General features: G+C 37.4%; 1 protein-coding gene across 9 annotated transcripts in view; it reads right to left on the bottom strand.

The window, feature by feature from the left end:
* Nucleotides 1–18540, bottom strand: part of Rbfox1 (RNA-binding Fox protein 1) — a 112601-nt gene that overhangs the window by 58116 nt on the left and 35945 nt on the right. For 7 of the 9 annotated variants that reach the window (NM_168412.4, NM_001274751.1, NM_168413.3 and 4 more), the window contains exon 2: nt 17591–17935. The exons of the other annotated variants lie outside the window; for them this stretch is intronic. In NM_168412.4, coding sequence (NP_729614.2) covers nt 17591–17602 — 12 coding nt within the window. In that variant the 5' untranslated portion in view covers nt 17603–17935. The remainder of the gene's footprint in view (nt 1–17590; nt 17936–18540) is intronic. 9 annotated transcript variants of the gene reach the window in all.

Raw genomic sequence — 18540 nt, 5'->3', positions numbered from 1 at the left:
CGAAATGTTTTGCAGCACTTGAAATCGGAACAAGTTGGAAATGAATATAAAACTTTTCTGTGGCAGTCGCTCTCTTCGGGAAATGTTTTTGTGCTGCTGCGCTGGTACTGCTGCTGCTGCTTAAAAAGTTACAACTTGTACGACGTTCTAATCTCTGTTAAAAAACTGCCAAAACATGTCACATGGCTCCGCTGCTCCCTCCACAAATTTTTCAATCCCCTCAAGGATTCCCCGCTTGGCTTTTGAGTTGTTTGCTTTGCGAATAATTTACACAGAATAAACTTTTGACTTAAGAGAGGGAAAATGCAGAAAATGAATAAAGAAAAAAGCACCAGGCAAGAAAAAAAAAATAATGTATATATATATATGTATGTATATAAAATACGAAATTCGTGTCTTGACCAAAACCCGCAATGGGGCCTTGAGTTCCCAAGACAAGCGGACGGCGAGAGGCGTGGCTCTCGAAAAAGGTAAGAAAAGTTTGGGTCTCAAAAAAAAAAAAAAGTGTACAAAATAATCCGCAGAGATTTTGATCTTATTAAGCTTAATACTGTCCATCCCTGTCTTTACCTTTGCCCAACGATCCACCCCTCTCACTCACACTACACATTTCTTTCTCGCTTCCTTTTTCGGTTTTGTTTATCTTTTGGGGAAATCTTGGAGCATCTGTTCCAGGGGTCTTGACTTTTACTTGGGACTCGTACTTTTGATACAGGTAACGAAATATTAAGCATAAAATTGCCAAGGCATTAAAAAGTTGTTGACGCTGCATCTCACTCTCACAGTGTGATGCCTCCTGCTGTTGCCGTCTCTCTCTATCGCCGGCTAGGCTTTTCATCTTAATTCAATTTACCGGACTTTTGGTCAATGGAGCACCTGTTTGGTTTGCTTATGTTGCTTTCGTGTTTTGCAAGATTTATGACCAAATTCTCAGTCCAAAGTTTTCTCCGAAGGCGTGAATATATATTTTTTATATATTTTTGTGTTACTAATTAAAGTTCTCGAGGGCACGGCACTCGCAAGTTAACTTTACTCTGGCGCAATTTTATGAGTTCCTCAAACTTACCTGTAATGAAAAAGTTGCAAAGAGAAGAGGGAATAAGTAATTAGCACAAATTAGCCGAAAAAAAAAATTCTTAGCTATGGTTATGAGAAGTATGCTTTTTGTAAAGAAGGCTTTTCTCATTTGGGATGATCCCAGATTTGAGTGCCCGTCATTACAGTGGATTCTTCTTGGGATGACGTTGGGATTTTAATTTAAAAGTATAAGCACTCATTAAAGATAAATATTATAAAAAATAATTATAAGTTTGAACCCTAATTATCTGACATTTTAGACAAAGTTCTAATTAAAAGAGCTAATATCTAAATTCTAGTAATGAACTATTTCATAATCTGGGTAGTTTAGATAATGTATAGAAGATCGTTTTTAATTCTCCTAAAAGAATTATATCTACATCATGTGCTAAATATACACCAAGAACACCCTTTATGCACCATTCTTTCAACATTTTCAATGCTTTCCTTTGCATACCGCCCCCACTTTCATTCATTTTCATTCAGCCTTTTTGGGTTTTTTGTCTTTTTTGTTACCTGTTCGTGGCAGAGATGCCTGCCTAGTTGCTCCTGCCGGCCACCCATCAATATAATCAACGCCCCGAATGCGACCAAGACATGCCCTAGATGGGCATCAATCTCGCTTTGTCAGCGCCCAGTCAAGTTGCCTTATTGTACTCGCTCCACAAAGGCGAAATATACAAAAAAAAAAGAAGAAAAACCTAAAATACTAAAAGCGCTAAAAAAAAAGCACACACAAACAACAAGCAGTTGCCTTGATGACGTAGTCGACTGAGACTGCACTCTAGTTCCACACCCACAACCCGAAAACCAGTTCTCCTTCATTCCTGGTCCAAAAACAGGATTTTGCCTCCCGACCAGGCTTTGGCTTTGTTTTGCCTCTGCCTTAAGGCTAAATTCATTGTCAAAGTCGCGCAGCGCCTACAACAAACTTTTGTCATCAGACAAAAGAGTTGCAAACTTCGGCGTTACTGCGAGATTTTCTTCTTTTTTTTTCTTGTGTTCCCAGTACTGTTTGCCACGCCCTCGGAAAGGACACGCCCAGGAGACAGCAGTCAGGAGATTGCATTTGTCTTCCCGGACCAAAAAAAAAAAAAAGAAGAAAACGAGATCCCTGAGTGACTGAATGACTCTTTGGTGGGTTGCCTCAGATGCCTCAGTTGCCTTTTTGCCAGCTTGATGGATGATTTCGAATTAGCGATGCGGCAAGCATAAAAACAGCACTGTAGATTCATCGATTTTAGTGCTGTTTTTTTTTTCATTTTTTGTTTTTTTGGTTACATCGCTGGTTTTGGGGAAAGAAAAAGCCACCGAAAAAAGAAAAAAATGCCAGCACATAAGTTCTCTGACAGCGGGTAGTGGCTACATTCCATCCACATTTCTCCCCCCATCTCGCTAATGATGTGAGCTTGTCAGTTCATTGAAGCTGGACATGAGTGGGTTACATGATAGAGGAAGTCCCTCTAGTCGAGAGATTAAATGAGGTAGGGAAAAGAATTTGTCGGAGCTTTAAGGGATTATGCGGCAGATAGAAATCCGAAGAGAATTGTGAGGCATCTTCTAAATTAAGATTTCTGTACACAAAAGAATGTTTTTGGAAATGTTACATAGTTGTTTTAAAATGCATTTAAATCTATAGTTTTTGACGAAAATTTGACATGGTATGCATAATTTTTTCTTGTGCAAGCGCCCTGGTCTATTTATGTCCATCTGTCAGTAGAAATTTGTTTCAATTTCACATAAATATGTACATATCTACCTTGGTTTGCATATACATTCATGTTGCTTTTGGCTTTAATATGGCCCATCAGGTGCCAAAAGCGAGGCGCAACAAATTGCAATTAGCCATGTGCACGATTTGTTGATGGCTGGTTCTAAAAAAAATCAGAATTTGCCAATTGGGTTGGCGACAACGCCAAAAAAAAAGGTTACGGTTCAAAAAAAAAATAACAATTTGAGGCGGCAAGTAGATTATGAAAAAACAATAACACGTTCTCATGGCGACTGTCTAAATTTTATAAGTTCATAACGTCACTTAATAAACGTTATTTATTTATTTTTCAATAACCTAATCATTTTAAATACTATTGAATTGTATGCGCATATTATAATGGCACCATTTCTCTTGTCGGCTTCATTTCCTATATTCCATTTGCAGATACATTATGCTTATCTGCACCTCATACATTCGACTCAGACATTCCCCCCTGCCTCGAAATTAGTTCGTTGTATCTATGAAATAGCTCGGCGGTATCTGCGCACCACTTAGGACCCGGTAAGCATAGGTATTCCCATTGTTGCCACACAACCATCAATCCGACTCGACCCCTCATGGGCACACACAAACCCACAGCGATACACTCGTGTATTCAGATATTGTATCTTTTGCTTTTTGTATTTCATAACTGCGCATCAAGTGCTGCTTCCTGTTTCCTGCCCCTCGAAATTCTACTTGCCTCATGGCCCAGGCAACAATGCGTACATTTTTATTAGCCCAACAGCAGAAGTCCCAGGCCCAATACGTGGCCATCGTAAAACGCTGCCTGGCGAGTGTCCGTCTCAAATGATGGCATCATTAGACAATTTAGGCTCTCCGCGTGCCAAATGTCTGGGTATCTGAGTGGTTTGGCTATCCATGTGTCTGCGTATCTGTGTGAGTGCCCCATGTGAGTGCTCGTTTGGTGTTGGCTTTTGCGTTGATTGAATAAATTATTGCCACTCGCGCGCGCATTGAAAAAAAAAAAAAAACAAATTAGTAATAAAAAGCCAGAAAAGCGTATGATGAAAATTAATATATATACGAAAAAATATCGTTGTCACTTTGGCGATGCGGACTCCCTTCCTTTTTCCACCTCTGCACTTAGAGGTGTGCTTTGCTTTGCCACCGGAAATTGCAAATTATGCGCGCATCGCTGCCATATCTGTGATGCAATACTCGCTGCATGTATATATGTGGTAATAAATAGATAAACGCATTTGCAAGATTTCCTCAATTTTTAGGTAATAAAATCAATGGCCAAATAAAAATGGCTGGATTTGAAAATAAACTTAATTGAGTTTCCTCTGTTCACAGGTAGCCCCAGAAAAAGTGTCATAAAGTTCAATTTAATCAACAGATAAATAAAAATGAAATAAAAACACCTCTGAACGATTTAAAAAAAAAAGCTAGTTACTGCACAAAGTTAAATAAGTTTATTTCAAGTGCTGCATTTCGTATATATTAAAGTTTGAAACGACTTGTAGACATAAAGCATCACGTTCTTGGCTTACAACCGCAACAAGATCTACAGATACTTTTTGCCCCGCCCAATCGCTCAGTTTACAACTAACATTGAGTAACATGTTTATTTGCCCTAGCAGTGTGCCTCACAATCCTTTCCATAAATTCAAATTGGTCATGTAATCGTGGACCAGTCGACAGGCCCAGTTAGCAACTGCGCCAACCACTTTCACTGTCACTAACCGAGTTTAATGCACTCTCAGCCGCAATTCGCTTTTCTGCCTACTGCTCTGGTGTTTTTCTCTTCTTTTTTTTAGCTTTTAGTTTTATGTTTATCTGTGGCTTGTTGCCTTCTTGTTGCTGTTGTTGTTGTTGTTGATGATGTCGGCGCAGTTTTCCACTGGTTATTCCGGTTCCTCTAACGCCGAAGAAGCCGGGCTTTTTCGAGAGGCATTGGCAGTGTCATAATCAGACCAGACAACCGCGAGAGTTAACCAGAAAAAGAAGAAAAAAAGAAACGTGTATACATATGTACATATACACAATAAAGGAGGGAAAAAACAAGAGAGACTCTGAGGGCTTTGAGCTCGACTTGAACAGCCTCGACTCAAGGACAAATCGCTTCAAGCGTGCAAACATTTCTCAAAGTCGAAACCCAATAAGAATACGTTCTGCGCGCGTTCTCTTTTAAATTATTGCACAGCAAACATCCATAAAAAAAAAAAAAAAAAAAAATCTTGATTAATTATTATTTTTTTGTATTTTATTTTGTGTGTGCGTTTCCTTTTGCGCTGATTGAATTGTTCGAAAATTTGAGCAGGCAGGCATATAAATCAAAAGCCGCAAAACGCTTGTAAGGCAATCTGTTTAAGAACAAATCATTTTAGGCTCTAATTGCTTATTTTTTTGTGGTTTCGATTTTGGCCCTAATGATGGGTTCGATGACAGCAGGAAACCCTCAGAAAATTTGTTGTACTTTTAATTAACCTAATGAACTGACAACGAGAATCTTTCGTCTTGAGGGTAACCATGGCAAATGGCTTAAATGGCTTAGCTTATGGTTATAAATAGATGGAAAAAGATGATGGGCAAGTGATGCCTTGACTTGACTCATAATTATTGATTTATTATGCCTAAGCCCTGGCTGTGGGGTTAATTAATTTTCGCAGCACCGAGATCAAAGCACCCAAAACTCGGACCTTTTCACATACATATACTCAAAATATGTTTATATCGCTTCGCTTGAGTTGTGCAAACTTCTCAGTCAATGAATCCGACACCTTCAGCACAAACAACTTGGCATCTCTATAAACTGAGGGATTTTGCAGTCGGCATGACAAGGCAGCATTTTCCATGGCAGGCCAAGTGCGCAAACAGCAAAAGTTTATTTGCCGAGTTCTTGGTTTGTCTTCAGTCACAAATTTATTACGACACTTCCCAAGGAACTCGGCAAATTGCAAAGCTTGACAACATACACATACGCTAATATGTGTATATAAATTATTTCCCAAATGTTCGAGTGCCTAATTTTCTACGCCAGCTGCAACTGAAACTCTATGTTTAGAACATATATGTACATATATATCTATATATATATATCTATGTCTGCGAACAGGATAAGCATCCTCATAGATTAGATTAGCTGTCAGCAGAAACAGATGCCAACTTGCTTTGTCAGTAGTGCATTTCGAAATTATGTGCGGCTGCAGTAAGACCAACTTCATTATGATTTGCACGAGAAATCACTCTAAAACGCATCGCAATCAACAACAAAATTTAAGTTCTGTGCAAACAAGCAATTCTATTCATAAACTAAATATAATTTTAACTTTAATAACGTAAAAAGTGTTCTTTGCTAAGTAAGCTGTAGTGAAAAAAGTATCCCACCAATTAATTTAATATACGTATTCCATTCATTTACCTAAACATTTTGCCTAATATAAAAACTGTCGTTCATAATTAAATGGGCATATTCGTTAACTACACTAAAAAATTCGAGCTACCAAACTAACCGAAAAAAAAACACTCAATAGAAAGAATGAGTCAGACGCCCTCTTCTTTTTTTCGCCTCCCAGCTGTCAGCAGATTTTTTCAAATTTTAAATTAATTTACTTTTGCATGGGGACCGCAAAAACAGGGAGAATTGACACATACCATTTTTTTTGTTCTTGTTTGTGTTTTCATTATCAGTTTTGCCTGTGACATTTAATAAATTTTCATGGAAAGTTGTCAGAAGGCAAAACCTCCTTTTTTTGCCCTCAATATCCAACCGAAATCTGGTCAACGAGGGGCCACAACTTTTTTGCCTCCTTTTTGGGGCCAATGTGCGGATGTCCGAGGAAAGTCTTTAATTAATATTTTATTCATGGTAGAAAACCCATTTTCCAGGCCACATTTTGCAACAACGTAATTAACAACAATTTTCGGGGTATTAAAAAAAATGTGGAAATCCACTGGCTTGCTATACCAGATAACTCGTACAGAGATGAGCTGGCACACATGACGCATGAATATATGAAGGATATATATAAATGGAGAATGTGTGGACCCAAAGCAATCAAGCCAGGGGGACAATGTAAATTAATGCTGAAAATTCTCTGTAAATTAAATTCTTATTTGGCTTTCGGGGAAAACGATGGCATGTACTCATATTTTGAAGACTTCAATTGCGAGAAGTACAAAAATTAAGCTGTCAGATTGCATGTATCTGAAAGATACTCGGTTTTTTTTTTTTTGCGCTGTCATGCCGCACCTTACAATAAAATTCCTTTCACAAACACACAACCCTGATTGGCAGGCAAACTAATAGATATAAAACTTTAGCCCGCTTTGACAGTTACATATATGTACGTATTGTAGATACCGAAACAAACAAAAACAGCGCAACAACATAAAGACTAATTTTGCGTGCGAGCGTTTGTATGTGCGGCAAACTTTTTTGATTGAAGCGGCAACAAAATGGCAAACGCACTCAAAGTCAAAGTTCGATGTCTAGGGGCGTATGTATATGTGGGTGTGTGCGTGCGACAGCTGCCGCCATTTAATTTTGAGATAAAAAGGGGTTCCCCAAACCACAGAAGAAAAAAACAAAACAAAACCCAAAATCCAACCAACCAAAATTGGTTTAGGCAGCAGCTTTCTGGGGGCTTATCTTATCAGCAGACTAATTGTCATTGGCCCGCAAGACTGACAGTTGGCGTTAATGTTGCCCAATACACAATATGCCATGCTGCTGGGATTTATCTAATGAGGTTTTCACCTGCTGCGCATTTTTTGGAACATAAAGAATGTTTAGGATGTATTAATGTATTACAGTAGTTGCTTGTATATTTTATGTTTATATTCTGTGGGCAATTTGATATACTTTAAATGGGCTTGAACGCTAAAAAGCACGAGAGATAAAAATGTAATCAAAGATTTTATTACAATATTGCCGGAACTTATTTCGAATGAGCGTTAAAATATTTGCCAATTGAAGTGAAAAGCCCTATAATTTAACAAAAAGCGTCCAGTGAAAGGCATCCGTAGATAGGAAACTCAATATCCAAAAAATCTCGATCACTCTTCTATATATTGTATAAACATTTAATTCTTAGGATTGCAAACAGCTTGAATATGAGCTAAAAGGCAGATGACAACATTTTATCAATATTTCAACAAATTTTCCTTGTTTCAAAGTCAAATTTCTACAGCACACACATTTTGCTGCATTTTATAATAATTCAATTGATGTTGTCGTCAGCACATTCGACTTTTGTTGCGTAAATTATAAGTATTTTATTTGATATATACGTCTTTTTAAGTGATTTATTTTGAAACTGGCTTTTTGGCCACCCACTGCGAGGAACTCGGGCTCAAATTTTATTTATAGCCAGGTAAAATGTATTTTCATACAATATTTGCATATTTCAAGGCAAGTCTTTGACTTGTTTCTGCTCCAATTTATCAGTCATTTCATTCGGTTTCATTTTAATTAAAATAAAATCCGAAAATTGTTCATACTTCATTGATTCGATTATTTTGACTTTCAGACTGTGCGAATGAAACACACACAAAAATTAAAATCATTTTTAAAGCGTAGGCAAATGGATTCTGGAGGAATAATTTTGTGGTTTTTGCTTCGGGGGGCTTTTCCATAAAATGGGCGTTTTGGTGAAAATATATGCAAATTGCAAGAAGTTATGTAATACGAAGATTGTATAATTAAATTCTAATCTCAATTTTTTGTTGTATCGCAAATTATGCAAATTTCTTTTAGAAATTTTAAGCAGGTTGGCGGAATTCACCATTTCTGATGTCCCCATTGCTGGTATCAAATGGAGCAAAGTCTTAGGCGTAAATAATAAATTATAGCGATATGCCAGCGGAATAATATTTACATTTAGTCAACGAAATTTTGTCGAGGGGTGAAAGGTACTTTTAAGGTTCAGTTGGGGAACTTTAATTTCTAGACCTTCAACAGTTAGTTAGATGGTATAGAAGTACGTCCATTTAAAGATTCCTTTAAGTCGCGATCTCTCTATATATATATATATTCCTGATTGCTTTAATGCCGCTCTTTGCCTCTTCTTTGAGTTTCCTGATAGGCTTCATTGCATAGTTTAAATATTGATTTTTAATTATTTTAAGCAGCACCAATACCACCAAGTATGCAACGCTCCAAAGGTGCCGCACACGTATTCCTCCATAGTATATATACTTTTTGTATACACATATAGATTTACACAGCATCCAGCAGTCAGCACCCGTGGAGCTCCTGAGGGGCCACACACTGAGCAAAGGACTCGACTCTCACACCTTTCGCTACTGGTGGCCTTCCCCCCGAGGGTTGCTATGAGAGTTGCGGGTGTGGGTGCTCCCGTTAATGGGTGGTTTGGGGGTTATGTGGGTCGAGGGGCATGGGGCATGTGGCATGAGGCATGGGGTGGTAGGTAGTGTGTGCGTGGGTTTTGTTTTAGCTTTGCCACTGCCACTGCTGCTGCTGCTGCCTCTCTTGAGCCTCTTAAATGTCACAATGGTGATGCCAAGTTGCTTGGGGGTTGGCGCTCGGGTCACCCCATCAACCCCCCCTTTTGCCAGCCACCCTGCCATTTATTCATTTCTGTTTCTACTTTTTTTTTTTTTATTTTGCTTTGCAGCCCGGTTAGAGAGGTACAAAATATAATATGTATGAGTTTCCTTGTCGCTGTTGTTCTTTCTTGGCCATTATTTTGCACTTGCCGTGGAACGCAAGGGCGACCCTGACCCCAGGTCCACTTTTAACCCATGAGGACAACCATCGTCTTCGTTCCGGTTCGTTACATCTTGTTCTTTTCACTGAGAAAATAGGAAGTTTCAAACCAATGTAACTCCCTTGAAATATAATTTCTATCTAAGAAATATAATAGGAATATAGTAGTTATTAAATCTTGACTATCTAAAAGACTCCAATCTAAAGAGTGCAAACGAAAATTCTCGATTAATGTTTTAACAGCATCAGTATACAGAGTTTCCCATTTCAATATATACTATTTTTTCAAGTGTTTTGCGGCATTCCCATGTGTTTCGAAACGGACTCACAATTTGATTTGTTTCAAGCGTCGCAAACAGAAAAAAAAAGAAACGATGAATACGCGTAGGGTAAAGGGTCTGCTGCAGGGTGCACAATTACAAAATGTTTTGCAGTTTGGGGGCCATTTCAGCTATGTCAGCGCGATAGGGCGCCGTTGCCAAACTTCAGCAATCCCAAAAACCTAAACGATGACTTTAGTGTGGACCGTTCTGTGAACAGAACACCGTTTCCAGCGAGACGCCATCATCAATCGATGATGCCGAGAACGAGTGGCCCACAAAACTGGTAACAGATGCTGCACACGTGTCTCGGGTGCGGTTCGCTGTGTAATTGGATGATGTTCAAAGGACAGACGGAATGTCGGGGTGCCGGGATGCCGGGATGCTGGGATGCTGGGATGTTGCGATGTTCGGATGCCGGGTTAACTGGTAAACTGGGAATCTGGAGATCTGGAACGGGGCGGTGTTGGCAGAGCTAAAAACAAATAAATAGTCAAGCGGCGGGCATTTTCAGCGTCGTTCATTTCGCTGTGAGTGAAATACAAATAACATTTAATAAGAAAAGGAAATTGTCTATTTTGGCAGGCAGGCTGAGCGACAGGAAACTCGAGGATGGACTTCATCGACACGGAAAGAAATATATCTGGCAGATTGACAGGTAACCTGATAGGTTAAGAAAACCATCAACGTTTCAAAGAGCCCTTGTAGCAATATATATAAAAATTTCAATTGACGAGACATTTGATCTGCAACATCAATAAGAACATTATTTTATTTCACTGCAAATGAACGAGGACATATAATTTCTTTCACTGCATCCGCAATCAATGGGAATTAGCAAAAGGGCAAGAAAAAATGTAGCTAAAAGGCTAAGGATTGGGTTTCCATTAGGAAGTGTTCGAAATGAGATTTAGTCGAGTGTGTGTGTGTGTGTTAATCAGAGAGATGGATAAAAGGAAATAGATGGGAAATAGACATGTCTAATCCTAAAATAAAAATAAATAACCATAGCGAGCTGTTTCATTTCACGAACTCGTTCAGAAGCTCCGAAAGTCTTTGCACTCTGAGTGCAGCTGTTCATTAACCTTTTTAGCTCCCTACTCAAATCCATTAGATTTTCATTATAATAGCCATGTTAATTGCACTTTAATATGCACTCGTATGGTTATATATTTCTTTACATTTTTAATAAATTAAAAATGATGACTAAATCGAGCTGGAGTTGAAGGTCGCCTTTGTACAGACTTCAGTAAACACTCAAATTAAAACTAAATAAATATTGTTAACAAAACAGGCAGGCGGCTATTAAAAATCAAATTAAACATTGAACATGGTAAGAGTCAAATAAAAAAGAAGAAATAAAATATTTATGAATGATGAATGAATATTAAAATATACCTTATGCCATTATAATAGAAAATATTGATAAAATGTTAAAAAAATTTTAATTTGTAAATCTGTAATGTAATGAGGTGGAACATGAGTTTAAAAATAGAAACAAATTAAATTTTTATTTAAACATGGAAATCAACATTTTTAGAGCCTAAAGTTTATTACTTTGGAAAAATACGACAACATATAATAAAAATTAAACTACTCAATCTTTATAGCCATCATAATGGGTATTGATCTTCACATATTGTTTATTGCCAATAATAAATACGTTTCTTATATCATATATATTTTCAATAAAAATGTTATTGATGCACCCACTGATTTCAGGCTCTGGGTCATTGCAATTGCCATGGCGAGTAATTAAAAGGCTATTGAAAAAGGGAAGGAGGTGGCGAAAAAGGTGCTGCCATCAAGGTCACTGGCTGTAAAGGTCACAAGTTGGCCAGGTTTGCTAGCCGCCGATGATGTCAGCAACTCGTTTATGGTCAAGACAATCGAAACAATGGCGCCAGGCGTTACAATACACCATGCAACTTATACCCCTCCCTTACGTTCAGATTAAAACCCAGAGCGCATCTTCCATTTATCTTTTGCATTTGCAACCTGACTTGTTCACCTTGTTGTTTTGCCGGCACTGTCGCTTTATGTTAATTGGCAACAGTTAAGGCAAAGTGTGCACAATTTTCCACCAAAACGGGTGGCAACGAGTAGCAAATTTGCACTTTTCAGCTAGCTAATAAATTCAATTCATCGAAAAGGCGAGTGCCTCGAGACGCCATTAAAGCGAAATGTACATAGAAATATATACATATACTGCAAGGAACACAAAAAATCAAGCACTAAACGAAAGGGGCAACCGAAAAAGTTGCATTCTCGAATCGTTAAAGTGATTTGCGAATGGCTTTCAAACGCGCTTTTAGCATTTTTTCCAATGTAAAATTTATGGCAAAAAATCGTGAAAATATGCAAGCGCTATAAATTGTTGTATGTAATAACAAAGTAAATAAAAAATGATGATGGAGACGAGGCTCCATTAATCGTTGATTAATTGCATTTGCATAAATTATGCATAGTTTTCAATTATGCAAGATAATAACAAAGATATAGTAGATATAGTAGTTTCTATAAATAGTTGCAGACTGCATGTCTCTAGATGTTTCCGGTTAGGGAATGATTCAGGTGGCGATTAGCCATTTAATTGATGTCACGGCTGGTATTCAGAAAGGTTGATGAATCAGAAAAATTAATTGAAATTTTTTTTAACACGTTTTATTATTAAATAACCAAACCCCTATTTGATATCACTGCAGTTGAGGCCTATCTATCTATTCACTTGAAGCTCTGACAAACTAGTAAGACCGCCATTATTTGTATAAGTCTATTCAAAAGTTGTTTGCCCACCTTTTTATTTATTGACCAACCCTAAAAATAAACTAAAAAAAAAAACCTTACTCAATGCTAAATCAAGTGGGCACTAACTGAATGCATGGAAATACAGTGCGTTACGAAAATGTAAAGATGGAAAGCATCTACTTAAAACGAGCTTAATTCAGCAAAATCTTGTACAATACGGAAATCGAATAGGAGAAAAAATCCATTCATATTTATATGTCATGTTCAGCATGTTCACATTTTCCTACCAAATCCCACTGTTCTTGACTTGACTTTGTAGACATTTTTCTCGATTACTCAATAGCAAAATATTTTGGTCGAAAAAAATAAAGTCAACAAAAAATTATACATGCACGAACGATAAATGCCTACAATAAAATCTCGTTTATGACATGCAAATAAAATGTAAATTTTAGTAGCCCAACAGTGAGCGCACAAAATAGAAATAACAAAACGAAATAAAATTGTTAAAAAAGCAAAAAATTGTTTGAGAGAGCGAAGAGCATGAGATAAATGAAAACAAAAGCCGGCTGCAATAAATAATATAAGAAGCAAAACAAAAGCCAGAGATCGACTCCGAGGCGGCAATAAAAATTTGTCGACTGTGTCAGCGCGCGATCAAAAGCGTTCAAAAAGCACGTGGGGGCGTTGCGAATAGCCAGATAGAGGCCGAAAGAGACGGATAGAGGCGGCAGCGAAAGAGATGGCATGTGCTAGCAAAAGTGTGACGAAAGAGCAGAACTGATGCACTGCACTTGCTGCCGCCGCTAATGAATGAAAACGAATGGCAGTTGAATGGAGCCGAGAAATGGAGTGAAAACAATTGACAGCCGCATAAAAGTCGTTCGAAAAAGAGCGCAACTAAGTACTTATTACCAGCTACTTGGTGAAAATGTCAGCAAATTAGAGGGGTGATACAAAAATTTACTATTAATAATGATGAAAGACTTGTATTAATTGCATTTATCTACGAAATTTTGCATTCAAACTTCATTTGTTATTATTTGTAAATCGTTTATGTTCTATTTTGGCATTATAAGAATATTTGAAAATAGTTCTATAATGATTACAATTTAGTAACAGAAGCGCTGATCTTGAGCTGTCCACTGAAGCGTAGAGAACTCCATTATGCAATCGCTCCAATAACCAAGTTAATGCCATATAGTTAACCTAGTCGATCTGTCTGCTACAGATACCGTTACTTTGGCAACTGCACTACAATGACAATGTGGAAAACCTGTTACACTTTTGACCAACTTTTGTACGCCTGCTGCTGCTGCTGAGTCATAGCAAAAAATACGAAAAAATAAAAAAATGACAAAAAAAAAAAATTAGCGGGCGTGCGACGATCTTGCTAATTGCTGGGGCAAGAAAAACGAGGGGAGATATGTATGTATGTATACCTGGGATTCGTGTGACTGACACCTGCGATTAGCTTTTGGCCCCCGCTTTTTACCGTCAACCCCGCCGCTCTGCACACCATAATCGTTGAACCGAATAATTTGCATGAAACTTGGCTTAAACGTTTCACTCGGCTCAGAAAGAGAGAGGTGGAGAGCGAGAGCGAGAGAGAGAGAGAGAGGGGGGGGGGGGGTACCGAAGTTTGGGTCATTCACACTGCCGCCGGTTTTCGTTGGCGTTTGTTTATCTTTGGCTCTTTCATCTCGAGCTGTGAACTTGTCAGTTACAGCAAATTTGCATTGTGTTAATTTAAAATATTCAATTAACTCGTTTGCTTATTTTATTTAAGTCATTTGGAAATGTGCAAAAACGGGTACATGCATTTTTAAGAGCATTTTTAGGATTATCGCACCCCGATTTAATTGCTTTTCAACAGCCACCTATGCGAATTAAGCTAAGTACTTGAATTTTAAATACAAAAAATTCCAATTTAATTGGCAATTTATTTGCAATTTACATTCCAAAGATATTACGCAAAACGAGAAGATTTTATCTTGAGCACCTTTTTTTTATGCATTTTACGAGCCTCATTTCGGTTAATTTATCATCGAAGCGTTTGAAAGTAAAAGGTAACCTACATATTATACAATTTTAGTGAGCGTCTTTTTGGTTTGACTTAGGAATTTAAATAAGGTTTTCTATTGTCGAAATTATCAAGGCGATCCGGACTAGAAAGAGATGGGGCGATATGGCAATTTTTTAAATCAACTTTAATTGAAATAAATTGTCATATCATTTGCCCTGGAAATGGAAATGGACTCAATTAGATGCGGGCCGTACAGACTCTACTCTACATAACTTTGCCCACATATAGTACAAAATGATGCGCATTTATGCTCTTTTTTTCCCCTGAAAAAATTATACAGAGCCATCAATCAAAGGAGGGGGAAAATGAGAAATTGAAATATGACAAGAACCTATCCAATCGGTGGAGGGATTGATGGCCACTTCGGGTAATGGAAAAAATGGAAAATCGACTTAAGAAATTGTCGGACACATGCCTGCATCACTTGACTAAAGACTAATTGAGTGAAAGTCATTTGGTACATGAAAATCATTTGAGATGCCAAACAGCCTTCAAAGCGCTGTAAACGCAAAATAAACATAATTAATAGCCGACATAAAGACCGAAAGATGTAAAATCAGAGATATAAGATGATGCGATACAGTGCGTTTCATGATTTTAGGCATATTTAAGACGCTGCAGTGTAAGTGAAATGTGTCCATTTTTTATGACTTTTGGTATCTTTTTTTTTTTTCTAAAAAAACCATATCGGTTTTACAATCTCGATACGCAGCGTGTAAATGCTATAATCTGTTTGCGTTGAAATACAAAGTCTTGACCAAAACTTTGCGGTTAACTGCGCACGCACAATGGACTTCCTCTGATCTCTCCACCTACCCATAAAAACCACATCTGAAACACAATTTATGCCAGCTGCCGACGACGTATAACAGTTTTATGCAATTTATGTGCAATTTTTCAATTGAAAAATCAGCGGACCAGGCCAGGAAGGCTTTACTTAATGCGACGCAATTTCGGTTTTCATTTTTTTTTTTCCTTTTTCAAGTATTTTCCTCTCAATCTGTATGCGATGCGGATTTATTTTGCGTGTGCAAAATGTTTTCAGATTCAAGTTACTACTGCTACACACGATGACAGGCAGGCGAACTTTTAATTGCAATTAATTTGAGTGACATTTGCGAAATAAACTGAAACTAGAAATCGATTCAGGACGGCAGCGACATTGAATAATTGCAAAATATATGAAATATAATGCTTTTGTCTGTAGTTCAAGATATAATTGAATAATCTGAACTTGCGTATGTCTAGATATTTAGATGTAGTTCTAAAGTATAAAGCTAAGTTCAGATAGCTACAACTAAGTAACTCTGCATTTTTAGTTTTTTTTTAAACTGGGTCATTAGAGAACAATTCAACGACCGTATCCATTAATTTTCTGCAAAAACAAACACAAAAAAAATTCTCGTTCTGGCTTGAGCAGCCAAATTCAATGTCAAATCACCGGTCTGACATCATAAAAACCCATCGTTAACCACAAAAGCAGCTTCTTGTGCCATTCATCAAAATGTGGTCTAAGTCTATGTTTAGGCCAGGCCAACTTCCTTATCAATCATTCGACTTTGGAGTAGTTTTTCAACCATAGTATTTGCATATCAAAAACGTACCTGCAAAGAAAAGAGAAGACAAGACAAATAAAATAAATTAATAAAAATTGAAATTTATTCGCAGACGTGGGAAAATTTGCCAAAGATACAAGCAATACGTAAAGCAAAAAAAAAAGTGATTCTTGTTAACACAATAAAGGTATCAAATGAACAGGCAATAAATTGAGACCAGATAATTATATAATATCGCTGGCATTAAGAATATATTGTATGTGTATATACGATTTTAATGAGAAAAATAAGCAAGTGGAAGCGGAGAGCAGTGAAAATCCGAAATCCAAAAAGCCGCAAATTCGACCCGCATTTTTGGTTTGGCTATCAAATTACCACAAACAATTGTCCCGCATAAAAAAAAATCCAAAACGAAGACAAAGTCAACATTTGGCTCTAAGAGGGGTTTATTTGTCTTCTTTTTTTTCTGAATTAAGGGGAACCTCACACACGTGTGACTACAACGTTCGACATTATTTGTTGTCGTCTAAGCAAATAGGTAAACAAACAGAGACGGCAACAGCCGCCAGAAAGGGAGAGGTGTGTAAAACAGAGAGTTTGACTAATAAGGATTTTAGCACGAGCCAAGATGCGGCTTAAATCGAGAGTAAAACACACAGCAACTGCGAAGCTGGCCAAAAGAAAAAGTAAATACTGGCTCAGAAAATACAGTGGCCGTTGGCTAAATATTGTACTATTAGCTTAGGACAACTATCGTTTTACTTATGCACTTTCTCTAATGCAAGAGATGAATACACTTTCCTAAAAAAACATATGTATAAAATATCTAACAATGTATGATTTATACTAATTAAGTTAAAAAGGAATTGTAAAAGTCGTATCTGATTATATACTCTCTAAGACATTCATATGTTTTTCTTTACAATTTGATATCATGAAAGAGTTCATAAGTTTAGAACACAATCATAAGTGTATATTTTATTCTTATTAGCTGATTTATATTATAGTTTTATTAAATAGAAATAGGGATTTTAAAGTTACCTTCAGAGTATTAACTTTAAAATAAACCTTATATATTCACACAAGTAATAAATAAATAAGTGCTTAGGGAACACAATATTGTGATTGTATCCCCCCCAGTCATATCATATTGCAGGTAACACTAAACGAGTGACCACTGTTGTTGCAACTTCAGACGACAAACAAAACAGCGCAATTGAGCTGCGTTTGCCTTTGGTTGTTGCGCTAGCCGGTTGTTATATTCGCGATGTTTGTCCATGTTTGTTTTCATTGTGCTTTGCCGATTTCTTGCGATGCAAACATATCTTTATCTGTATCTGTATCTGTGCTTACCGGATAATACATTCCTTGCGGAGGAAGGAAAAATGCCCCTGAGCCCCACAGTTTGACGGCTTTTTATGTTAACAGTGGCGTCGCAAATGATGTTGACTCCTCTCCCGTGTGTCTTGCCACTCAACTATTTCGCTGCGTGTATTTGCAGGGTGTTAACCAAAGAACAGGGGTAGTTCACTATTATTTCTTTCACTTTATGCTCGGTTTGGCGAATATACCATTTGGTGTTTTTTTTCAGCTTGCAATTTGATTTGAATTTTTTAATTATTTATCTTGGTTTTTGGCACAATTTTGTTTCTCCTTCTGATATTTTTTTTTTTCTTTATTTTTGAGATACACTTTTGACTACAAGATACGTAAGTCAGAAATTAATGAAAATAATAATTTTCGGTTGAAACACGCTTTTGCACTTTATGGGAAATTATTTCTCCGCACACGCAAAACTAATATATATTTTTCAATGTCGCACGTGCGAGCGAGCGAGACGGGGCGCGACTGAGCGAGAGAGGGAGAGAGAGAGGGCGCGATATGTGGCGATATAAAGTACAAATTCTTGTTGAGTTGCTTTTATAGGGGTGGCTTTTATTTTTTTTTTTGGCCCTCTGGGAAACTGACTGAACCGAACTGAAAACTCCCTGGATATTTTAATTTTTCGAAACGAAAACAGAACCGAAACAGCAAGCCAAAGGGAAATGCGCAAAAAAGACGGCGCAAACGCGAGACAAAAGAGATGATGCGAAAGAGGCGAGCAAGAGAAAATGAAGAGGGGGCGGCGAAAAAGGAGCAGACAGTCACAGTAAAAACTGCCTAAGTTTCGACGATTTATTTGTTGGTTAAATGTTTCAACAATTTGTTTAACTTTGAATGCACTGAACTGAACTTAAAAAGTTTGAGAACACTGACTATTTATTTGCCTGATATTTCAGTTTGTAACTTATTTTTCTATTTGG

The sequence above is a fragment of the Drosophila melanogaster genome, chromosome 3L (genome assembly GCF_000001215.4).
Source record: "Drosophila melanogaster chromosome 3L".
Lineage (NCBI taxonomy): Eukaryota > Metazoa > Arthropoda > Insecta > Diptera > Drosophilidae > Drosophila > Drosophila melanogaster.
Note: the sequence above shows the minus strand (reverse complement) of the source record. Positions and strands in the feature narration are given on the sequence as shown.